Source organism: Sinohyriopsis cumingii, chromosome 5 (genome assembly GCF_028554795.1).
Source record: "Sinohyriopsis cumingii isolate HCF-2022 chromosome 5, ASM2855479v2, whole genome shotgun sequence".
In the NCBI taxonomy this organism is placed as follows: domain Eukaryota; kingdom Metazoa; phylum Mollusca; class Bivalvia; order Unionida; family Unionidae; genus Sinohyriopsis; species Sinohyriopsis cumingii.
In genome coordinates this window covers 15,956,230-15,983,153 of record NC_142965.1, presented here as the reverse complement: position 1 = coordinate 15,983,153, position 26,924 = coordinate 15,956,230, and the positions used below count along the sequence as shown (strand labels likewise).

Sequence of the window (26,924 nt, the reverse complement as noted above, 5' to 3'; positions counted from 1 at the left end):
TTATATTGCAGTGTATTGTTACAAGTCTATGCTCTTAAAATAAGTATCAGAAAAGAGTGAAGACAACAAGCTTTGTAAAATTTAACAAATAATTTATTTCCCTAGAATCCAAAGTGAAAAATGAGAAAAAAGAACTTATGGTATTGCAAATTAAATCAAGAAATAATCTGAGAATTAAAGATGTAAGTCCTTGTAATAACAGGCCTGAATAAAAGTCAAGTCCTGAAGAGATCCAAAATTGAAGGTGATGACATGTCAATATGGCCTGTGAAGTACTTATGTGTCAACAGTCTATTGTTGAATCACAGAAATATTATTCCTGGTTTGAATTCAGTATAAATTCCAGTGAATGTCTTTATTCAAGAATTTTGTCAGAGCACTTTTGTATTTCCAGAGAATATAATCACTTGAAGTCAATAATTTGAAGAAAATAAAATTCAGCCCAAACTGGTCACAACATAATAAAACTTAAAGTGCTAGATGCTAAAGCATGACTGGTAAAAATCCTCACAGTCACAAGATAATATAGTTCTCTGCTTGACCTCAGGTCACAATTAGCATTCTCTAAAAACATCCATTACCTGATGGAAAATAACCTTCTAGAATGATCTAATGAGCCTTGTTTATTAGAACACAACAGCCTACAAAATCCACTTAGGAATCTCCAAAACCCTAACCCAGATCAACATATTTACTCCCTTTTTGTTTACCAGAATAATAATCCTGATAATTTGCTCATACACATAGAGAATAATGAAGCTATTATTAGTTGTTTACATAAATAAAATAAATAAAAAAACATAAAAAGTCAATCAGGTCAAGCAGAAATGAACTCAGTTTTGGACAAGGTCAAGTCCAGCATATAATGTTACATTACAATAGCAAGTAGTGAAATAAAAAAAATTTAAAACTAACAGACAAGCAACTAAATTAAATATACATAACAATATCACAATACACTTTTGGGAGTATCATTGCATCCCTAGTAATAAGGTATTTATTAGTGAAACCATGTTATAATAACACCACATTAAGGTATTTACATGTATTAGTGAAACCATGTTCTAACAACAACACAACAATAAGGTATTTATGATAAGAAAACCATGTTAAAATAGCAACACAACAGTAAGCTATTCATGTTGTGAAACCATGTTATAACAATGCTACAATAAGGTATTTAAGATATGAAACCATGCTATAATAACAATACAACAGTAAGGCATTCATGGTGTGAAATGATCTTATGACAACAATAAAACAGTAAGGAATTTATGACATGAAACTATATTACAAATGGTTTTTGTTCAAAAAGAACTAAAATTGGATTAAAAAAAATATATATATTGTTGGCTTCCGTTAGTCTCGAGAGACGATGGAACTACGCCCATGAGAGATGTCCCAGTTGGTGGTTGTGCAGTGTCTGCTGTGCCTGTGTAGTCCAATGTGGGAGTGGCCATCCCTGCTGCACTTGCTGCACTTGAAGGTTGCATCTGGTGTTGGTTGGAGCTGCTTCTTCTTCCTCTGCCATCGTCTTTCATCAGCTAGCAAGCATAGCTTGTCCTCTCTGGCTTTCAGACCAGTGATCAGAGCATGTCACCAGCTTGTTCAGTCTAGAGCGAGCTCTTCCCAGGTGTTGATGTCGATATCAAGGGCTTTCATGTCGTGCTTGCAGACATCCTTGAAGCAGAGATGTGGCCGTCTGATCGACCTTTTGCCAGAGGCAAATTCCGAATAAAGAATGTCTTTGGGGATCCATCCATCTTCCATCCGATGTACATGGCCCAGCCATCTGATGTGACGTTGGTGGAGGAGTGTGATCATGCTGGGAATCTTGGCACGCTCGAGCACCTCATTGTTTGTTACGCAATCACTCCAGAAGATCCCGAGTATGTGTTGGAGGCATCGCATTTGAAAGGCGCTCTGCCTTTTCTCTTGTGAGGCATACAGAGTCCAGGTTTCACTGGTGTACATGAGAGTGCTTAGCACGCAGGCACAGTACATGGTGATCTTAGTGTTCAGGGTCAGCATGCTGTTGTTCCACACTCTCTGCGACAACCTGGAGAGAGTTGTTGATGCCTTTCTGATCTGCTTGTTGAGCTCAGCATCAAGCGAGAGGTTGTTGGTGATGGTAGAGCGAGGTACATGAACTGACTCACCACCTCAAGTTCATAGTTGTTGATGATGATGCTTGGGAGGTCCACGTCCTGAACCATCACATTTGTTTTCTTTAGGCTTATGGTTAACTCAAACTCATTGCATGCTTTAGCAGAGTGGGCCATCAGGCGCTGAAGCTCAGCTTCTGTGTGGGTGGCTAGAGCAGCATCGTCTGCAAAGAGCATGTCCCTGATGGTTACTTCACGCACTTTGCTCTTTGCCTTCAGTCGTGCCAGGTTGAACAGTCTGCCGTCTGATCGCCTGTGCAGGTAAATCCCTTCTGTGGACGTCCCAAAGGCGTGCTTTAGCAGGACCGCGAAGAAGATGCCGAAGAGCGTGGGGGCAAGGACACAGCCCTGTTTAACTCCACTGCGGATGTCAAAGGGGTCAGATGTTGAGCCATCATACTGCACTGTGCCTTTCATGTCATCATGGAAGGACTGGATCATGCTTAGCAGCTTTGGAGGGCAACCAATTTTTGCCAGGATTGTGAAGAGTCCATCTCTGCTGACCAGATCGAATGCCTTAATGAGGTCTATAAAGGCCAGGAAGAGGGGTCTGTGTTGTTCTCGGCATTTTTCCTGCAGTTGCCTGACAGAGAAGATCATGTCGACTGTGGACCTCTCTGCGCGGAACCTGCACTGCGACTCTGTGTAAACTCTGTCAGCAAGTGTCTGCAGTCTATTTAGGATGACGCGTGTGAAAACTTTACCCACTATGCTGAGAAGTGATATGCCCCTGTAGTTGTTGCAGTTGCTTCTGTTGCCCTTGTTCTTGTACAGGGTTATGATGTTAGCGTCTCTCATGTCCTGAGGCATTGCACCCTCATGCCAGCACTGGCAGAGGAGGTTGTGCAGGTGTGTGAGTAGCATGCTACATCTGCACTTGATGAGTTCTGCTGTGATGCCGTCCTTCCCTGGGGCTTTACCTAGGGACAGTTTCTCTAAGGCCTTCTTTAGTTTGTCTACAGTGGGTTTCGCATCCAGTTCGGCCATAAGAGGGAGGTTTTCAATGGTGTTGAGGGCATCATTGGTCACGTGGAGTGCAGTTTGGAGTAGTATTCCACCCAACGCTCCATCTGCTTGCCCTTGTTGTGGATGATATCGCCTGTGGCAGACTTCAGTGGTGCTGTCAGTTTCTTTGTGGGACCCATTGCTTTCTTTATGCCATCATACATGCCTCTGATGTTTCCAATATCTGCTGCTGACTGGATGCTCTGACAGAGCTGAAGCCAGTATTCAATGGCACACTGCCATGCTAATCTCTGCACTTTGCTTCTGGTAGACCTGTATGCCTGTAGTGTCTTCTGGCAGGAGGATTGCTTGTATTGCAGGTGAGCACTGCGACGCTGTTCTGTGACAGGCATGAGTGTGGCAGAGTTAGCCTCAAACCAGTCATTGTTCTTTGATTGCTTTTTACCAAAGATCTGTGTGGCTGTGCTGTATACAGTCTCTTTGATGTGATCCCATCTTTCTTTGGCACTGCCGTTGGGGGGTTCTGAATCAAATGTCTTGGAAAGAGCATAGGTGAATTCCTCAGCCTTGTCTGGATATGATGTTTTACTCACATCAATGCGTGGTTGACCCTCTTGCCTAGAGTGGTGGATCTTCTTCGGTTGAAGCTTCATTTTGCAGCACACCAGCGAGTGGTCAGTGTCGCAGTCAGCACTGTGGAAGGTACGGGTAAGAAGCACACCCTTCATGGCTGACCGTCTTGTAATGATTGAGTCCAGCTGGTGCCAGTGTTTAGACTGGGGATGCCTCCAAGACACTTTGTGCTATGGCTTTGTCTGAAAGAATGAATTGGTAATGCTGAGGTTGTGGTACGAGCACATCTGTAGAAGGTGCTACCCATTCTCATTCATCTTCCCAACGCCAAACTTGCCAAGACAGGAGGGCCAAGAGTCATGGTCGGCACCCACCCTAGCATTGAAGTCGTCCAACAAAATCAAGTTCTCTTCCTTGGAAATTTTGTCTATGAGCGAGTTTAACTCATCGTAAAACTCATCCTTGGTGTCTGTGGAGGATCTTAGTGTGGGAGTGTAAACGCTGATCAGGTTGACAGGCCTGTTTGTGGTGTGGAGGCGGAGGGATAACAGTCTTCCATTTCCTTGTTGGCAGGGTTCTATCATCCCCAGCAGAGTGTTCCTGACAGCGAATCCAACACCAAACTCTCTGACTTCATCCGCGCTCTTTCCTTGCCAGAAGAATGTGTAGTTCTTTTCTCTGAGGGACCTGGAATCTGGTAGTCATGTCTCCTGTAGTGAGGCAATGTCGACCTGGAGCCTTGCAAGTTCATTGTTGATGACTGAAGTCTTTTGAATATCACTGATTGTCTGGAGATCATCTTAAAGCCCAGTCAGCATGGTCGGGACATTCCAGGTACCTAGCTTGAGGATTAAAGTCTTCTTTTTTATTTTTATTTTGTTATTTCTTGGTGCCGTAGTTGCAGTCCGCTTGTCAGGTACTCGCATACCTTAAGCCTTACGCACCCAGCAAGGCAGGCGAACTGTGGCGGGATGGCACCTTATTGGCTGGGGGCTGCCCAGTTTGAGGCGGGCGGTAGCTGTCCAGTGAAACATGTTGGTCACTCCCACCGTCAGAAGCAACCTCTGGCGTCTGGCTCTACGCCAATCGAGCGGTGACTTATAACCGGTAAACTGCTGCTTCCCGTGTTGTGTTGATGCTGTGGAGTGAAGTTGGAGTGTCCTCTCCAGGGCGCAAGCCTGGGCAGGGTGATATGGAGAATCAATTGTTGCCCATGCAGCTGATCCCCCCTCCCCATGCAGCTGATGGATCCAAGGGAAAGGACAAGCCGATACATCATGGCACTAGCTGCATTGCAGGAGTTGCCGAGATGACACTGAAATCAATGCCAAGTTGCCTTAGAGACTCCATCTCCGGATTTTCTGTTGGGGTTTACTCCCTTAGCCTTTCCCATGAGAGGGTATAGTAGCAAGGTAGCGAAGGTTTGAAAGCGGAGTTTACCTTCTCCTAGATGGGCGACCACCCAAGGTTAACGAGCCCCATCTGCCCGAAGCATCTGGTTTTGAGGTGCCAGAAACTCGCCAGTCATCCCTTCTCCAGTCAGTTTAAACAGGTTCCACCACTCAAGAAGGCCTGGAGCTGGATTTGGTTGTCAGAGGCTCAGATGCAAGCCATTGGGAGATTTCCAAGGGAAGTGGGTGCTTATCTCCCACATCGGCCCCCCCTTTTTTTTTTTTAAAAAATATGATAATAATAATATAGCAAAATGTAGCCAGTTTAATTGGACTGATAATCATGCCTGCATTATAAGAGCTGTGTAATTGGATTGATGACAACACCTGCATTATAGAGTGACAGTGGTTTTATTGAGAGGCTTTGTAGTGAGGAAAAAGTATGCAGTTTACCATGGATTATCTTGACTCCTTGGTGGGTCAGCTTGCCATGGATTATTTTGACTCTTTGGTGGGTCAGCTTGCCATCGATTATTTTGACTCTTTGGTGGGTCAGCTTGCCATCGATTATTTTGACTCTTTGGTGGGTCAGCTTGCCATGGATTATTTTGATTCTTTGGTGGGTCAGTTTACCATTGGAATATCTTGACTCCTTGGTTGGTCAGTTTACCATGGAATAGCTTGACTCCTTGGTGGGTCAGCTTGCCATGGATTATTTTGACTCTTTGGTGGGTCAGTTTACCATGGAATATCTTGACTCCTTCATTGGTCAGTTTACCATGGAATATCTTGACTCCTTGGTTGGTCAGTTTACCATGGAATATCTTGACTCCTTGGTGGGTCAGCTTGCCATGGATTATTTTGACTCTTTGGTGGGTCAGCTTGCCATGCAGTAATTTGACTATTTGGTGGGTCAGTTTACCATGGATTATCTGGACTCTTTGGTCGATCAGTTCTTTTATACACCTAGGTGGGAATCCAAATTAACACAAGAATACCGGTAATGGATTTTGTTGGGAAATGGGTGGTAGTGGAAGGTAATGGTATATTCAGACCTCCTATTATGGTCAGCTCCCTCGAGCAGTCACCCAGTAACATTTTCTGCCAGGTTCTAAATTGTTATCTTTTGTTGTTTTTAGCTTAATATGTGACACATTATTCCTTTCCTTTCCTTAGAGAATAGTGACATAGTTGTAATAGTGGCATAGTGGTAATAGAGGCATAGTGGTAATAGTGACATAGTGGTAATAGTGGCATAGTGGTAATAGTGACATAGTGTGGCATTGTGGTAATAGTGACATAGTGGTAATAGTGGCATAATGGTAATAGTAGTGTAGTGGTAATAGTGGCATAGTGGTAATAGTGACATAGTGGTAATAGTGGTAATAGTGACATAGTGGTAATAGTGGTTGTTGTTGTTGTTGTAGTAGGGCTTAATGCCATTTTTCAGCACGCGATTGGCTATACATGGTGGCCAGTATTAATGGTGGAGGAAGAACCTGGGAAAACCCCGGAAAGAACCACCGACCCACGAGAAGCTACTGGCAAGCTTTCTCACATACCCACATTAGCCGAATCCGAGACTCGAACCCACGCAGACAGAGGTGAGATGGCAGTGATCTGTAACGGAGAGCGCTTTAGACCACTCGGCCACTCGGGGCCCCCGGTAATAGTGGTAATAGTGACATAGTGATAATAGTGGCACAGTGGTGATAGTGGTAATAGTGGCATAGTGCTAATCCATGCTTAAGAATTGACAGTACATGTTTCAAGTCAGCTATTATATTTGGTCATTCAAACAGTCTCAAAGCAGCTGGAGTCAAAAGTTTTGTCATAAATGTTATATTTGTACTCCTGCTACTGATGCTGCTGCTACATGGAATACTATTATTACTGTTACTGCAGCTACAGCTGCTAGCACTGTTACAGCTACTACTACTTCTGTAATTGATAGTGCTGTTGCTACTGTTGACAATACAGCTGCTGCTGCTGCAAAGCTACTATTGCTGCTACATTTACTAATATTACTGCTATTGCTGCTACTACATGTACTATTATTACTGCTATTGCTGCTACTACAGGTACTAATATTACTACTATTGCTGCTACTACATGTACTAATATTACTATTGCTGCTACTACATGTACTAATATTACTACTATTGCTGCTACATGTACTAATATTACTACTATTGCTGCTACTACATGTACTAATATTACTACTATTGCTGCTACTACATGTACTCATATTACTACTATTGCTGCTACTACATGTACTATTACTACTATTGCTGCTACTATATGTACTAATATTACTACTATTGCTGCTACTACATGCAATAATATTACTACTATTGCTGCTACATGTACTAATATTACTGCTATTGCTGCTACTACATGTACTAATATTACTACTATTGCTGCTACTACATGTACTAATATTACTACTATTGCTGCTACATGTACTAATATTACTATTGCTGCTACTACATGTACTAATATTACTACTATTGCTGCTACTACATGTACTCATATTACTACTATTGCTGCTACTACATGTACTAATATTACTACTATTGCTGCTACTATATGTACTAATATTACTACTATTGCTGCTACTACATGCAATAATATTACTACTGTTGCTGCTACTACATGCAATAATATTACTACTATTGTTGCTACTACATGTACTAATATTGCTACTATTGCTGCTACTACATGCAATAATATTACTACTATTGCTGCTATTACATGCAATATTACTACTATTGTTGCTACTACATGTACTAATATTGCTACTATTGCTGCTACTACATGCAATAATATTACTACTATTGTTGCTACTAGTACTAGCACTGCCACATCTACTTCTACTCCTGCAATTCATACTACAGTTACTGCTGCTGATACTGCGTGTACTACTATTATTGCTGCTTTACTATTATTACTACTACTACTGCTGCTGACTACTGCTGTGTTACTACACATTTTACTATTACTATTGCTACTGCTGACACTAATACTACTATTGCTACTACTTTGTGTCGATGCTACACCTTTTTTCCCTCCTTCCTTTCTTTATTTCTTGCCTATTCTTTCATACTGCAGATAAAATTAATTTTACTTTTTTGTTTCATTATAATTTCCAGGATGTCATTTGAGGATTTCTGTAAATACTTTTCCAGTATGGATATTTGTCATACAATAAACCTGTCATTCTTCTCCCTGAAAAAGACATGGCGAGAGGGTAAGGCCAAGGGAACATGGAAACAGCCAGACAGGTGTGGTGGCTGTGGAAACCATACTTCATTTTTAAATAATCCCCAGGTAAAAAAAAAACTGGTACCTCATGGAAATGTGTCCTAAGATTTTTATTACGGGTTTAATTTTGTAAGAGCTTTGTGAAGTTGAAAATGCTGAATGTATTGTCAATAGTCAACTCATTGGAACATATAAATATAATCAATAATTGAAAATAGCTTCTTTCTTGTCAGTAAAAAATTAAAACATCTGATTTTGATTTATGGTCAGTTTGATTTTATGACAGAAAATTCTAATTAAATTTGATAAACATTTTTGGTTTAGAAGTCAATTCAGATCAGTGCTACCAGTAAGTAAAGCACCATAATTTTCAGAAAACAGGGAAAAGAAGTATTTTTAGTTTATGTAACCTTAATCCCATGTACAATGAAACTCCTCAAAACTGAAACCTCAATATACTGGATTCATAAGACTGACATTTTTTGGAGTCCAAACATTTTTGTTCTTTAAAAATCATCATTTTTTCCCCCTCCCAGTAAACCAATACCCCTCAACTCTGAATGCTGTAACAAAATTTGATCTCAAATTTCACTTTTATGAGTAACAAAACCCCATAAAAACCAAAACTCATTTTAAACTTGAAAATAAATTTTAGCTTCTAAATTCCTGACACATGCTTGTACAAATTAATTATAGTTAGCAGGTGCTGTAGTGAGCTAATCTATGAAACAAAGACCTGGAAAATATCATAAAGGCACAAGACTTTAAGACAATACTCGACATGCATGCTGGCACACATTAAGGCTTATGCTATTTTAATTTGAAGTCTTTGCATGAACCCGCTTTTAAGGCAAATTATTTATTACTAAATGCATTTTTGAAAGACTGATATCTTCCTATTATCTAATTATGATTAATGCTATTCATTTGCATAAATCACTGTGACCCAAAACTAGTTTGCCATTCTGTTTTGAGTGGGGTGCTGAGATCAACCTTAATAATTTGAAATTTCCTACCCAAGAGTTCTTTTTAGCATTTGATGGTTCATGAGGTTAAACCACAAACCTAATCTGGGTTGCTGCCCAGAAAGTTAAGAATAATGAATAGAATGTTTCTTGCTTATGTTTTTTAATAAGATATCAGGGCTTTATTAAAACGAGGCATGTAGCCTCACTGTTTGATGCTTTGCTGACAGATGAAAAAAGCTGTATTCTAAAAGTCCAATTTACTCCATGACATACCCTGGAATTTTGGATCTTGTATAGAGATTAAGAAACATCCTAATCTAAGGATGAGCAATATTCAGCTATGGCTGAAGAAATTAAGTCATTAACACAAGCCATATTAAGCAAAGAAAAAAAAGGCAACACTCTTCAAGTCATGATGAAGATTATGAATTATACAGAGTTATTAAACGTTGTGGAGTATCATTCCTAATTCTAAAGTTATAAAATGCATATCATTCCTAATTCTAAAGTTATAAAATGCATATCATTCCTAATTCTAAAGTTATAAAATGCATATCATTCCTAATTCTAAAGTTATAAAATGTCCATCATTCCTAATTCTAAAGTTATAAAATGCATATCATTCCTAATTCTAAAGTTATAAAATGCATATTATTCCTAATTCTAAAGTTATCAAATGCATATCATTCCTAATTCTAAAGTTATCAAATGCATATCATTCCTAATTCTAAAGTTATCAAATGCATATCATTCCTAATTCTAAAGTTATCAAATGCATATCATTCCTAATTCTAAAGTTATCAAATGCATATCATTCCTAATTCTAAAGTTATCAAATGCATATCATTCCTAATTCTAAAGTTATCAAATGCATATCATTCCTAATTCTAAAGTTATCAAATGCATATCATTCCTAATTCTAAAGTTATCAAATGCATATCATTCCTAATTCTAAAGTTATCAAATGTATATCATTCCTAATTCTAAAGTTATCAAATGTATATCATTCCTAATTCTAAAGTTATAAAATGTATGTCATTCCTAATTCTAAAGTTATAAAATGTATATCATTCCTAATTCTAAAGTTATAAAATGCATATCATTCCTAATTCTAAAGTTATCAAATGCATATCATTCCTAATTCTAAAGTTATCAAATGCATATCATTCCAAATTCTAAAGTTATCAAATGTATATCATTCCTAATTCTAAAGTTATAAAATGTATGTCATTCCTAATTCTAAAGTTATAAAATGTATATCATTCCTAATTCTAAAGTTATCAAATGTAGATCATTCCTAATTCTAAAGTTATAAAATGTATATCATTCCTAATTCTAAAGTTATAAAATGTATATCATTCCTAATTCTAAAGTTATAAAATGCATATCATTCCTAATTCTAAAGTTATAAAATGTATATCATTTCTAATTCTAAAGTTGTAAAATGCATATCATTCCTAATTCTAAAGTTATAAAATGTATATCATTCCTAATTCTTAAGTTATAAAATGTATATCATTCCTTAATTGTTTTGTGGTGATGAGGACTTTATTTCTTTGTGAAATAACTATATTTATTCATGTGACAGGCTGTCATTATTTTTGGAAGGACTTATTCTTCATTGAATACAAGATAACAGTTTTCTTAAGCACTCTTACAGACAAATGCTGATGCTGTCATAATTAGGTATTTTTCTGCAAGTTAAATTGGACATAACAATCACTTTACTTAAACAGTAAATAATTTTGTATGTCTTTTCAAAAAGTGAAAATATAATGTCTCCATCACCCACATTTGCATATATTTTTTAATGCTTTTCTGATTTGTTTACAATCATTTCTTTTTTTTGTGGAAAATACATGCATATGGAAATGATATTTATCAGTTGAGATAGATCTAGCCTGCCTTTAAGTGAGCAATTTTCTTTCATTGTCATGATTTAAAAGAGAACAATGAGTTTTTTGTAATTTGCTGTATCATTCTCTCAAAATAATATTTTTGCACTTTTTATCTATCAGAAAAGATTATCTTGAAAAAATATAATTAATTTCACATTTTTCCAGTATATATTTGACATAGAGGATGATGAAGATGAGATCATGGTGTCCCTGGAGCAATCAGACAAGAGAGTAGACAAGGATAAGGGGGTCAGTAATTACAGTATCGGTTTCACCATTCTCAAGGTAAGTGATTCACCAAGACAGCTATTTAGATGATGATGAAAATGAGATCATATTGTTTTAGGACCAATCAGACAAGAGTGGGCAGAAATAATGGGGATGAGAATTCAAGTATAGGCTGCACCATTCTCAATGTACCTGATTCAATGAGACAGCTGTTTGGTACACAGCCCTGTATCATTGTAGTATACATCAGGAGACAGCTGTTTGGTAGACAGCCCTGTATCATTGTAGTAAACATCAGGAGACAGCTGTTTGGTAGACAGCCCTGTATCATTGTAGTAAACATCAGGGAACAGCTGTTTGGTAGACAGCCCTGTATCATTGCAGTAAACACCAGGAGACAGCTGTTTGTTCCTGAAAGTTATTTTGACAGCAATAAGATATTTTATATAAAAAAATATAATTGGCAATATAACAAGTTGTGACATCACTTACCACAACACATTGGTATATCTAATTATTAACAATTTACAACTTATAGGTCACTTGATTGGATCATACTTCGAATGTATACCAACAGCTGCCATAAGAACCACCAGTTAATTATGAAACAAAGATTGATCGAAAAGTTAAAAATGTATTGATCTATATATTGTCATTCATAATTTTGCAGTAAATCCTTAAGTCATTCCAGACATTAAAATAGTCAAGAAATTTCCAGCAGCCAAAATGTGAATTTTTTTATAAATGGCTGTGCTGACACACATCTGATGCATATTTTTGTCTCTCAGAAATAGGAAAGGTTGCTTCAAATGGATTCACTGGTTTCTTCTGAAACTAATTATTTATAAAAAATATTTCTTTCTTTTATAATGTACACTTCAGAATTATTTATTCCACTCTACTCTTATTAAAAATTAATGATTTATTGACAACAAGACTTATTACTTATCACAGCTTCTCTGTTAATTTTTTTTATCAAATCTCAAATGTAAACATCTTTGGCCATTCCATGAAGTCAAAAAGCAAATATCAGATGTAATTTTCTGACACTGAGAACTATTTTTGTAACTACTTTCATTCACATTACACAATTTGACATTAGAAGTATACAAAATTGTAAATGGAACATATCGATCCACACTATTTCAATATATGCGGTGTACTCCATTTGCGATGAATAACAAAATGTATCAAATTTATGTTTATTTTACAACTACATCTGAGATATTTTTTGACTTGACAGAAATGGTTGAACAATGTTCCAATTGCCTGACCATATGATAATAGTTGCCTTTCAGATCTACTCAGCTATTTATGAAACAAGGATTGGCCAAAAAGTTGCATATGCAAGGAATCTGTTCTTAGTCATTCCTACAGTCAAGTCATAGAAATAGTTATGGTGGTCCAAATAGATTGTGGTTTCTTGTTTATGCAAAGACATTTCCAGTCAACAGACTGTATGATAATTTCTGCAAATTACTATACCAAGATACATTGGAGGTGTATTTTTTGTTTCTCAGAAATAGACATGGAAGTCTAAATGACTTGCCACATTGACAATATGTAATAGACATGCTGGTCTAAATGACTTGCCACATTGACAATATGTAATAGACATGCTGGTCTAAATGACTTGGCACATTGACAATATGTAATAGACATGCTGGTCTAAATGACTTGCCACATTGACAAGATGTAATAGACATGGTAGTCTAAATGACTTGCCTGACCCTGGCAAGATGTATTAAACATGGTGGTCTAAATGACTTGCCACCTTGACAAGATGTAATAAACATGGTCTAAATGACTTGCCTGACTCTGGCAAGATGTAATAAACATGGTGGTCTAAATGATTTGCCACCTTGACAAGATGTAATAGATATGGTGGTCTAAATTACTTGCCACCTTGACAATATGTCACACCTAATTGACAGCCCTTTGTGGTGAAGTTCTAAAGTGAAGTATTGTTTGATCAGGCCACAAAGTAAATCTTGGAGGATAATACACAGCTCAACACAATATCCTTCATAAAAACAAAGAAACAAAAGAAATAGATCAACATGGTGTGAAAGACTGATGTTACAGACAATAGTTCAAAATCCTTGGACAATCCTTTATTTATTGGTGTAATTCTTAAAGTCCAGGGCATAACTTATACATATCTTTTGCTTTGTGTTTTGTGGCTATAAAGCGTTTAAACAATTGGGATAACATAAAGACCAAATAAATGCACTAGATAATTATGGCTAAAACATGTCCAGTGTCCAACCTGTCATGTGGTCCAACCTCTCAAGTAAGCAAACAGTCATTTAACAGATTTTAGCTCATTTGTTGGACATGTACTGGTAAGGTAAATATGGTGATCTGAGGAGCTTTGGCACAAACACTTGTATATTCACAACCTCACAGATGGTTAAATGAAAATTACACACAGTCTCTGTCTCTATTGCACAGCTGTATACGATTTAGCTCATAGTTGCTGAGTTTGGAGCATTCAGTAATTTACTGGAGGGTTTGAAGGTGAAGCAGATGTCATTAGTGTTCAGCTTTGCACTCATTAACGACAGAATGGTATTCTTTAATTCAAACTTCCCCAAGATTTTGTTAAAATTTTCTAGCATGTAAAATGATCTGTCTGCATCTGCCCCAGTTCTGGGTGATGTTAAAATGTCAACAGATGTTGTATACTCCAGAAGTACTATGGAATGGACCATTTGATTGTTTGGAGTGGCTTGGGGTTCACAAGGGGAATGGTTTTTCTTTCAAACTGTAATGAATTTGTTTTCTTTTAACACAAGATAATATATTTTTGTTCAACTAACAGAATGGATATAATTAGTATTTTTCCTCAACAAATCAGAGGAAAAGTATTATTTCAAGCTATTTGGGAATTGTATATTTTTTTCCCAAAATGTCAGTATTGCAAAATATACGCTGCTTCCCCTTGCTGCTGCTCTTCATTAAGTCAAACTCAGCTGATTAGGAGTTCTGCATTTAGTTTTGCTGCACTTTGCACACTTTTTAATTAGTTCATCCTTCCCAGATTCACATCTATGTTTCTAAATTTTTGAACAATAATGAATCACTAAAACAGTGAGACAGCTGCTTACTTTACAAATCCAACACTGAAATCATCATGTTTTGCATTTTACCACTCCAGCACTGAAATCATCATGTTTTGCATTTTACCACTCCAGCACTGAAATCATCGTGTTTTGCATTTTACCACTCCAACACTGAAATTATCCTGTTTTGCATTTTACCACTCCAACACTGAAATCATCCTGTTTTGCATTTTACCACTCCAACACTGAAATCATCATGTTTTGCATTTTACCACTCCAACACTGAAATCATCATGTTTTGCATTTTGTGTATGGAGTAAAAAATCTGACTTAAAGCAAACTCTGGCACTCATCACAGACTATCGAATAATTATGGCAAAGAGGTGTAATAACATCTATTCTATCACAATCCGTTTCTGTCTTGTCTCTCTTTGGTAGAAAAGCTAGTGAGAGCTACAGAGCTAGTGTTCCATATACTTATCCAGACCACCAGCATTCAATAAAATTTCTTATATCTTGTATCTGGCACAAATTAGATTGTTCCACTTGTGTATTTTACCTACTTAATTTAGCCAAACAGGACTGTCAAACACAAAGTGACCATAGCTTTTGTCAATCAGTTAATTAAGATGGGGATTGCTAATGCTTATCTATGATCAACATTATCAGTGTGACAATTAACTGTATAAACTGCTTAGTGGTGATAGTAAATTCAGTGACCATTAAGCATGAAGCTATGTGAATCACAAAATTTGTTTAACAGGTTACAGCAGGTGTGTGCAAATTCCTATGGCCTGTGATAAATGTGTGCCATGCATTTATAAATACCACATCAGGGAATTCAGGAGTAAAAAGTTTGTGTGCCATGCATTTATAAACACCACATCAGGGAATTCAGGAGTAAAAAGTTTGTGTGCCATGCATTTATAAACACCACATCAGGGAATTCAGGAGTAAAAAGTTTGTGTGCCATGCATTTATAAACACCGCATCAGGGCATTCAGGAGTAAAAAGTTTGTGTGCCATGCATTTATAAACACCACATCAGGGCATTCAGGAGTAAAAAGTTTGTGTGCCATGCATTTGTAAACACCACATCAGGGAATTCAGGAGTAAAAAGTTTGTGTGTCATGCATGCTGATAGTAGCATGCTCCAAATTTGTTGAAATTTAAATTATTTTATTTTCACTGTGATCATTGTGAGCTTTATATTTCAGACTATAAAATAAATAAATATTAGAAGCTATCCAATGTTATATTTCTTTTGGAAAGTCAGTGTAATTTTATGCATCCATACTGTTTGTCAAGGCACGTGTTTAAAACCCCACAATATCAATAGCTGCGTAATCCATCCTTCCTGTCCTGTCCTGTACTGTAATCATATCCTTTTACGTCTAGCCTATTGCGCACTTCATTCTGCTTATCAACTTTTGAAAGTCTTCTTAAGTTGAAACCATATATTGTATTAGTCTTTACAGTAAAGAAAAAATAACAAATCAAAACAACATATTAAGCTGAGTTTACTTTTCAGCATTTTGACAAAAATTTCAGCGTTTGATCCCTAATTGAATAAAAACTTGACTTTTACATGCATCAAATTGACTGATCATTAAGTGCCACCTGGCCATATTTCTAGTTTCTTTAAACATGAAAGGGACAAAATCCTAGTATTCTAATTACTCCACTTACTGTAAATGCCACTATTTATTAACAAGATTTTGAGCATAAATAAGCGATTAAACATACAGATATACCTTTCATTGGAATGTATCTTAAAACTACAAAGTTGATTTAAGAAAACTAATGTCCTTTCACTCAGCCCGCTGCAAAAGGTCATTGTTCTCATGTTAATTCTTTGCAATCCATGATGTTTTAGTGTGAGTCACAGTAACCTACTTCTGGCAGGAGTGTATTGCACCACCAAGATGTACACAATGGTGAGTTTGCCATGAACGACAGTCACAGAACACCTGAAGATGGCCTATTAAACTTAGTCACTGAAGTGTAAAATTTAAGTTGCAGTTGACAAAGCTTATATTTAAGTAAGGTGAGGCAGGTGGAAAAAGTATAGACAAAATTAATATGAAAGGGTGATATTATAAAGTCTCCATCGATGTTCTTGGTAGGTGATATATAAAAAAATGTATGTTACATTTAAACCTGTGTTTAGCAGACACAAGTGGGAAAGCGTAAAAACTGACTATATATGTGTATTAAGACAGATGATGATTAGAACAGGTTAATTACTGTTAGACCTTTACATTGTGACTGTATAGTGGTCATGAACTTTAAGGCATTGTTTTCTTGCTTTATGAAAGTTTGATGATCGATCAGATACAGTGGTCACTTTATTAGTTGCATGGTGATGGTATGAACAACGTTAAAGTTTTCATTAAATTTTTGAAAGCCATATATTTTCAGTATCAGTTGTTTCAACGGCTCCGGTGGCCTAGTGGTTAGAGCATCCGCCCCAGATGTGGGAGGTTGTGGGTTCAAACCCCAGTCGAGTCATACCAAAGACTTATAAAAATGGTACTAACAGCTGCCTCGCTAGGTGCTCAGCATTAAGAGGTTAGTGTTTAGACTGGTTGGCCTGGTGTCAGGATAATGTGACTGGGTGGGACATCATGCTACATGTCTATGGTATGATGCCCCAGTGTTAGACATCACTTTAAACTGCCACACTGCAGACATCATAACGATATGACTGGAAAATTGTTCAAGCTATGTTAAAAATCTAAATCACACACACACTCAGTTGTTTCATTTGAAACTCTGATGATATCACCTTAGGTCTAAAAAATATATGCTGTGATATGCTTGAGTTCCTGTCTTTGACAGTATCACACAAGGTGTAAAATATATGGTGTGATATCCTAACAGTTCCTGTCTTTAATGATATCACACTGGGTCTAAAAGTTTTCCCATGGTATGCTAGAGTTCCTGTCTTTGATGATATTACACAATGTATGAAGTATATGCTTTGATATGCTAGAGTTCCTATCTTTGATGATATCACACTAGGTCTAAAATATATGCCCTGATATGTGAGGAATTCCTGCTTTGATGATATCGCACTAGGTCTACAAGAGATACTGTGATATGCTAGAATTCCTGTCTTTGGCAGTATCACACTAGGTCTAAAATATATGCTGTGATATGCAAGGAATTCCTGCTTTGATGATATCACACTAGGTCTAAAAGATATGCTGTGATATGCTAGAGTTCCTGTTTTGATGATATCGCACTAGGTCGGAAATATATGTTGTGATGAGCAAGAAATTCCTGCTTTGATGATATCACACTAGGTCTAAAAGATATGTGATGTGCTGGAGTTCCTGTCTTTGATGATATCAAACTAAGTCTAAAATATAAGCTGTGATATGCAAGAAATTTCTGCTTTGATGATATCACACTAGGTCTTAAAGATATGCTGTGATGTGCTAGAGTTCCTGTCTTTGATGATATCACACTAGGTCTAAAATATATGCTGTGATATGTGAGAAATTCCTGCCTTGATGATATCACACTAGGTCTAGAGGATAAGATGTGATGTGCTAGAGTTCCTGTCTTTGATGATATCACACAAGGTCTAAAAGATATGCTGTGATGTGCTATAGAGTTCCTGTCTTTGATGATATCACACTAGGTCTGAAAGATTTGCCATGATATGCTAGGAATTCCTGTCTCATCTGCTTAAGCATCCTGGTAAACGATGTTTAAGTTTTGTATTAAAGTTTTGAAACTCACAAATCTTCATCAGTTGCTCAATTCAGTGGAAAATTTTAGGAGAATATCATTAAGGGCCCTGATGTATAGACATTAATAGCTAGTAGTTCCTAATTTGCTTGTGCTTAAACAGAAAACTTGTTTTATTGTTGCAGTTGTTTTGTGTTAAAGGTGTTTTGAAAGTTACATATTAAGTGGAACAATTGTTTATTGAAGATCCATAATTGATTTTCATCAGGCTGACATGAACAGGGAGTACAGGATGCATGATAGACTAAGGCGGATAGCATCTGGACCATTTGCCAATTACCGCAGTGTCTTTAATCGTGTGAAACTAAAGAAGGGGAGATATCTTATTATACCCTCAACCTTTGACCCTGGAAATGTTGGAGATTTCATACTCAGGATGTATGCAAGCAGTAATCCCAACCTTTTGTAAGTACAGAATCTTGAAGATGTTTCTGGCAATAAGGTAGATGTTATTATGGCATCAGTGTTACAATAGCAGAGGAGTATATTACTTTCCTGCTGTCTGCCCACAAGTTTGCACGTTCATCCCAAATCCATTTATCATGGATTTTACATACTTTATCATGGTGACCTGATTAGGATTTCATGCTTTTACGTTGATTTTTCAATTTTACACACACTTTTTAACTTCTGGGCATTGTTAAAACCTAGTGAGCATAACACAAATGAAATTTGGTTGGTATATTTCTATTCATATATAGATGACTTGATTTACATGTCATTACATCAATTTTTAAATTTCATTGCACTATTCTGTACTGTTTTTTGCTTAGGCTTTTTTATACAAAAACCCAGTTGGCACAATTAAGCAAAGATCACAAGAATACCTGAATTTGATTTTCAATCCATTACATGAATTGAGAGAAGAAAACAAACTTCTTTAACTTCTTGGATTTTGTATAAAACAAAGATTTTGTGAACACATTTTAGAAAAGAAAAATGATGTTAGGTAAATGAAATGTAATATGAATGTTTGTAAACATAAATTGATGACTTGATTAAATTGTTTGCTATTTTGTAATTGTTTTAATATCTTCTACAGTTTTGACATATTTGAACATGGACCTTGTTTGGTCTGCAGTGGTAGCATACTTTAATAAAGTTGTAAAGCTGCCTTTAAAATCACCATAAGTATGATTCATTATGAATCTATTTACCTATATGCATGTTTTTTTTGTTTTCATTACTATTGAATATGCCTGTAGGAGATGTATTGATAATTATCTCAATACCATTGTATTCACTTAAGTTTTAATATGCTTTTTGTAATGAAAACTTTGTGATATAACTTTGTATAATTCTATATTGATGCCTTTTGTCCATATTTCTATGGCATCCCATGAAATCTTTGCCTCATGCAGTTTTTAAAAATACTTGATAGGCAATATCACTTGTCTAAAATGTGTTAATAAATGCACCCTGTTGGGATGTCATTATAACTGATATTATAATAGGATGTCACTACCATTTATATTACAAGAGGATGTCACTACCGCTGATATGATTAGGGGATGTAACTACAGTACCACTGACATTATAAGGGGGATGTAACTACCACTGACATTATAAGGGGATGTAACTACCACTGACTTTAAAGGGGATGTAACTACCACTGACATTATAAGATGTCACTACCTCTGATAATGTATGGGGATGTCACTACCACTTATATTAAAATGGGATGTCACTACCACTGATATTATAAGGGGATGTCACTACAACTGATATTATAATGGGATGTCACTACCACTTATATTAAAATGGGATGTCACTACCACTGATATTATAAGGGGATGTCACTACAACTGATATTATAATGGGATGTCACTACCACTGATATTATAAGGGATGTCACTACCACAGTCTAATATTATAATTATATGGGGATGTCACTACAACTGATATTAAAAGGCGATGTCACTACCACGGGGGCGCTCACTAGTTATTATGTACTTTTGAGAGAGTGACATATGTAAGGTGAAGTTGTTTGCATTTAAAACATGCACAGTGGAGAGAATGTTGGCATACCTCTATGCTACTTTGATGTAATGTGGCTGACATTTCTTTGGATAATGTACTTATGGAAATTGTACACAAAGCACACTGCTAACTAAAATGACAGCTCCCTTGTGCTAAAAAATCAGCCTGAATTAGTCTAAAGTACACTATCTTTAGCACCTATTAAAACTGGGAAAATGAATTTTGCCCAACAAGACAATACCAGCTTCTGAAAGTGCAATGAATGAATTACCAAATATAAAAAATGTAAAAAAAAAGTCATCAGCTCTTTTTTTTACAATTTACCTCTGAAATCCAGGAAGAGCACAACATTTTCATCCTCTATTACTCAGTAGAGGGTTCGGGATTGACACTTTGGTGATATGAGTTACTTCCCTTTGTCATTTTATGGGTCAGCTTGATAAGTGGTCTCTGCCTAACTGTTTTAAGTTCAGTGATGATACTGGATCCCTCCATCTTCCATAAAGTGCAGATAATGTTGCTTGATATCACAATGGCCTGGAATCAAAACATTTCATTTCTGTCTAATCTGACCAATATTTGCTTTCAAAACATTTCCATTTTCATGTCATGTTGATACTGATGTAAAATGTAATGGACATTAGGATAAAACTCCCAAATTAGTGACAAGAAATGATTTGCAACTGATATAGTAAAAACATTCAGATATGGTAAAAGGAAATGCATAATATGAGTATTTACCAAACAAATTTGTATGTCAACTAACATAAAGGCAAAGAGGATTATTGATTCAGTGGTTCAAATGGTATGATGATAAATTATATCGGGTATGTGGACATTAGGTACAATAATCTTCATATTAGTTTGATTTGAAATTAGGTCACTGTGCATATTAAATAAAACATGTAAATACATGATCTTAACTAATATGTTGACACACTAGCACTTACACCAGAAAGGGTGAATGCATATAACAACTGTTTTCTGCTGTAACATGAATTATCTACAACTTGAACCACCATGCCAGCCCTGCCTCAAAACTGGGTTAAGGACTGGCAGATATACAAGGCCTAAATAGCGATGTCACAGGGTTGCTTCCTTTATCAAATTTTAACTTGTGTCAAAGAAATAGCAAGTTGGCAAAAAACGTAAACTAGGGCTAGATATAATGACTTTTTTTTACTTCGTGTTTTAGTGAGTTAGTCCATGATGAGCCCCAGTCAGGAAAGTGCTGTGCTCAAATCTACAGCAGGAAACCAGTAGCCGCCACACAGATTACCATAGCAAAAGCTGAAGATGTAGAACCACCAGATAGAGGAAAATGTAAGTAGGACTAGGCTCATATCTGAATTCGGGTCACAATTAGTTTCCTTAAGTAGTCTCTGACTGATAGAGATCATTCCTTTATGGCCCCTAGGTCTATAGTTAATGCCATTGTCTTGGTCCTTTTTGGCCCCTAGGTTTACAGTTAATGCCATGTCTTGGTCCTTTTTGGCCCCTAGGTTTACAGTTAATGCCATGTCTTGGTCCTTTTTGGCCCCTAGGTTTACAGTTAATGCCATGTTTTGGTCCTTTATGGCCCCAGGTCTACAGTTAATGTCATGTCTTGGTCCTTTCTTAATCATTGCTCTTTGGAGGATATATTGGTGGTCTCACTCCACCATTCTTTCATGTCAAATCAGACAGTGTTCAATTTTGTCACACTAGCAAGTTCTCAGCATGCCAATGTCCAGTCAGCAGTACAGGATTCTACTGGAAACAGACAGGATGTTTGTTGGACAGCTAGCCATGTGGTCATTAACCTTCCTAAGAGCTGTAGAAGTCAGTAAAGTAATCAGATAATGTATTACTGTTTTTAATATCGTTTTCAGGGGAAAAAACTAATTTTAAATATACCTATCAGGTATATTACAAACTCCCTTCATCTGCACACTGATATTCTTTCAGTTTTGGTCAAAGTCAAAGAAGGACAATATTCTGGAAGTGACTAAGGCATTGGACTGGGACTGTGTTGGTTTTCTTTTTTGTTTTCTTTTTTGGACTGGGACTGTGTTGGTTTTCTTTTTTGTTCTAGAGCTCTAGTTAAGAATTGAAGGGTTGGGGGATATTCAGCTTGACTGTCACATGGAAGAAAGATACCAAAGTAATGATAGCACTGAAGTGTTGGGGAATTAAAATTAGCTATACAGCCTAACACTAAATTTTACCAACAAAGCAATATGTATTAATAATGTAATTTGCTGATAATACAGCATTTACCAATAATAAAGCATTTACCAATAATACAGTATTTGCTAATAATATTCCATCTACTAATAATAAAATATTTACTAAATAAAAGGTAGAGTATTTTCTAACAAAACAGTATACCACTAATATGGTATTATTTTGTCTGTCGTATATGAGTAATCTAATTATGTAATTCAGCTGCTAATCTATACTGTATAATCAAGTGGGAGGGTACGACACTGAGGACGCTTCCTGAAAAGGACACTCTAAGCCCTGTCTGGAATGAGAGAGTAACACTTTATCGGTCCAGTCCCAACAAAGATGTTATAATAGAGGTAAGAATCCACATCCTGTGATAAATGAAATCCACACACCTTACAGGGACACAATGATGCAGGTTGAATGATGATGGCTGCACTGTATTACATCACGTTAGAAAGAGGTTTCGATCGTATGACAGTAGCATAAGCTTAGCGATCTTGGATTTCATTCTGTGATCTATTTATTGCATTGTACATTTCATACTGTGATCTATTTATTGCAGGGTACATTTCATAATGTGATCTATTTATTACAGGGTACATTTCATACTGTGATCTATTTATTGCAGGGTACATTTCATAATGTGATCTATTTTTGCACTGGTACATTACAGGAGATCTCTAACTCCTGCTTTAATAACATATTCATTTTTTACTTGTAAAAATTTGCTAATTAGATTTTTAATGCATGACAGAGCTTATGACATTGAGTTTAAACTAAAAACTGCATAAACATTGGCTCTTAATTTTTTTTCAAGCCACATTAGTGGAAAGTGAAACAAAATAGTAATTTTCTTGACAGTGTCATCGATTCTTTCTTTAGGTTTTCATTAAAGTTTTTCAGTTGCAGACATTTCCTAAACCTATTTGATAGACTTTCATAATTTTTGGCAGTGATTATTATGAGGCTAACACCTTTTATTCTGTGACATGCTTGCATGCCCATTTCATCATCATAAAAAAGTGTGCCTTAAGCATTTTGGTTAACGTTATTTCAATTCCTTATATATCCTATTCTCCTTGATAGATTTTATTCATATGCTGGATGAATGATTACGAAGCTAACAGAATTCATTATACGACATGTTCTTTATGTGACATATTCTTTCTACCCTTTAACCTCGGGATGAAGACCACACGTTTACAATAACACTTTGATGTAGGCTTGACATGCTACCCAAAATTTTCTTTTAGATACCGATATTCAAATTTACTGTATAATTCATCTACAGCAAGGTCAACAGGTTACCATTAGGTCTACCTTTTCCTTCCACTTGAAAGATGTTACTACAACAATGGAGCTGTTAAGTCATCCATATAAAGCTATTTAACACATGAGGTAAAATATATTTAGCTCGAAACTCGTGAAAGTCAATGCATTAAAACTTGATTTGAGTGACCATGCTATGAACAGTACAACCAGAACACCCCTTGCATTTCAAACATGGCTTCAATCTGTCTTAATGTTTATTATTTTTCTCTTGGGACCCCGAGTGGTCGAAAGCGCTCTCCGTTACAGTTCACTGCCATCTCACCTCTGTCTGTGTGGGTTTGAGTCTCAGATTCAGCCAGTGTGGGTATGTGAGAAAGCTTGCCAGTAGTTTCTCGTGGGTCAGTGGTTCTTTCTGGGGTTTTCCCGGGTTCTTCCTCCACCACTGATACTGGCCGCCATGTATAGCCTATCGTAATGCTGCAAAATGGCGTTAAACCCTACAACAACAATTTTTCTCTTACTCTATAGAAAAACAGTGGTCCTCCTAAGCTTAGCTTTACCAAGTGCTTATTATTAAAACAATGGCTGATAAACATAATTATCGTAGAAAAGATGCCCATATTATCCTATTTGCCATAGAATAAAAATATGCGTCAGATGTAGAGTTTTGAAACTCATTTGATAATAAAATATGCCACACCACCAACACAATCAGATTATGCCTTATAATAATTATACAACTTTTATGAAAGGTTTTGACTTCAATTGTGCAATGAAGGAAGCTTCTAGAGTAATGATAAATACAAGATTTTTAAAGGGCCCATTAATTAGCAATATGCAAATGAGGTCTTAGATCATGTGAGCACAATGATGACATTGCAAAAATTGACGGCTGTACCATATATTAAGAGAAGAATGAATCAGAACAAATTCATGTTTCTTAGATCTTTAATTTTTTTATTTTTTATTTCTATAGCATTTTCTTTTTCCACCTTTCAGTTGTGGAACCAGAATATCATCACGGACCAGTTTATGGGTTTTGCCACCATCCCCATGGAAAAGAAACAAGAATATACATCACGGATCACACTAAGAAAGTTCAGTCTATTTGAAAACAGAGGTACAAAGGAGGGAGTTGTACAGAAACAGGGATGCCTCTGGTTAAAGGTTGTCCATACAGATGACATGTCTAGTGTATAAACATGAAGAGAAAATGAGTGGAAAAGCTGAATAAACAATATAAATTAGATCAATAATTTTCATTCTTACCGACCTTATAGGTTAACAAGCTTCATTAGGAGGACATTGCAATTTTTGGTACAAGAACTATTTGGATGTCACTTGCAGTCCGACTGTAGGATGTTCCAAAATGGTGGACTGGCTTTCAATCTGATGCACTCTACAGTTGACGAAAATCAAGATGCATGACTCTAAGATCGCCATCCTTTCCCTTCTTATTGATGGAGAAAAATGTCTAGCATGTTCTTAGAAAGTTCTTTCCTGCTGAATAAAAAGCTCACGTGTATCTGGTACTTTTTCTCCAGAATTTGTCCTGTATGTTTTATGAATGCATTAGAAGACTTATTGTAGACATGGCAAGGTTAGATCCAGTCTTCTGTATAAGCCATGTAAATACTATCTGAATAGCAGTAAGACATTACATATTATTATGACCTTTCTTTCCCATTTCCTTTTTAAATGCTTTTAATCCTAGTTGTTTTTCCTTTAATTAATTTCAAGTCTAGAGTAAAATGAGCATAATCTCAGTCTGTTGCCTTTAAGTTACTTCCATCATTTGAATATCATTTTTATTTTCCATGGACTCTGTGGTTTGCATGTGTCTTTGGACACTGATAATGTTTTTGTTATTAATTCTAGTGTCTTTTGAACTACTTTACTTGGAAAACATCCATTTCTGTGTTGCATTTGACCTTTACCCCTTCCCCCCAGTCTTGCATTTTGTACATTTATCTGTTTTTCCTTTTGATAATTGAGAGTTTATGTGTACCAACTATCTAAGCAGTGTTTCTGTAATTGTATCTCCCCATTGTTACATATTTCTTCTGGTTCTGTATGTGTTATGGTATTTTTCCTTTAACCTTTCAGCTAGGATATGCTGCTGTAAGAATCTTCTTGGGGTACTCATCCCATATGTTTGCCATCTGCTAAATACACTTGCATGGTTGGATATCCGTCATGTGCATTGTTTTCAGATGAAGTGTGGGATCTGGCATACAGATGCATACTCCTATTTTTCTCTGGTTGACCCCCTTCAATTCTGGTAGGGGTCAGTGGTACTCCTAGGTTCATACTGGAGTCACCAGTACTGTGTGAGTCCCACCTTTCCAGCACAAAGAAGGCAAGGTTATCTTCAGCTCACCTGGGTACAAGTTAAAATCCCATTGCAATGAGAATTGAATCACTTTTTTTAGCATGACTGTCCTATCCATATTTTGCACATCCATTTCCTTTGCTTTGATTTAAAACATCAGGCACGAGCATTTGATACAATCAAAAAGGTGCCAGATTCAAATGTCACATTACCACATTACCAGATTTATGGTTAAATGATACTGAAATTATGGAGAAAATTAATCATTTTCTATAACCATTTTTTAATTAATTATTAAATTCAAACTAATAAACAACTGATTAACAAATTAACTGATTCATCAATACCATGCCCTATTATTGAGCAACAAAATTTTTGAATATTAGAAATCAAAATAGACAAAAACACTTCCAACTTCTCCACCCTATCATTATCATCAGCATAGCAGCTACAGAGACAACAGTAAGAAAGAGAAATTTAGGATCATATAATGATCCAAATATGAAGCGAACTGAATGAAGTTTTGTTAAAACAGAAGGCAAGGATCTAGGTGCATGCTATTAGAAGAAACTTATCTTCAGAACAAAATCTAATACATAGAATTTATTTTTCTTTTGAGTTACAATGATAGTAAGCTTTGACCTTTGAACCCGCAACAAAGTGGACCTCTTCCTTACCTTCAGCGCAAGCCTTTTATGGGTTTTGATCAATGTATATGGCCTAGAACTGAAGTTGTTATGCCAAAATATTTTTCAGTCCTTAACCTTTGACTTTTCAGACCCAAAAATCAGTAAGTTTCCTTTTTACTCAAAACTTAAATCATCCTCACACTTTAGTAATGTACATGGTCGA

At 36.4% G+C, this 26,924-nt stretch overlaps 1 protein-coding gene across 2 annotated transcripts in view; it reads left to right on the top strand.

Annotated features, from left to right (window-relative positions):
* LOC149798697 (calpain-5-like) overlaps positions 1-25,265 on the top strand; it is a 78,732-nt gene extending 53,467 nt beyond the window's left edge. The window contains exons 8-13 of one of the 2 annotated variants that reach the window (XR_016421011.1): positions 8,248-8,425; positions 11,391-11,510; positions 18,486-18,682; positions 21,453-21,580; positions 22,711-22,821; positions 24,740-24,877. Coding sequence is in view for 1 of the 2 variants with exons in the window: in XM_089957537.1 (XP_089813663.1) it covers positions 8,248-8,425; positions 11,391-11,510; positions 18,486-18,682; positions 21,453-21,580; positions 22,685-22,821; positions 24,740-24,940 (961 nt within the window). In the remaining variant the exon portion in view is untranslated. Of the gene's footprint in view, positions 1-8,247; positions 8,426-11,390; positions 11,511-18,485; positions 18,683-21,452; positions 21,581-22,684; positions 22,822-24,739 lie in introns of both variants that reach the window. The other variant, XM_089957537.1, reaches the window with a different exon arrangement.
* Positions 25,266-26,924: the final 1,659 nt, after the last annotated feature.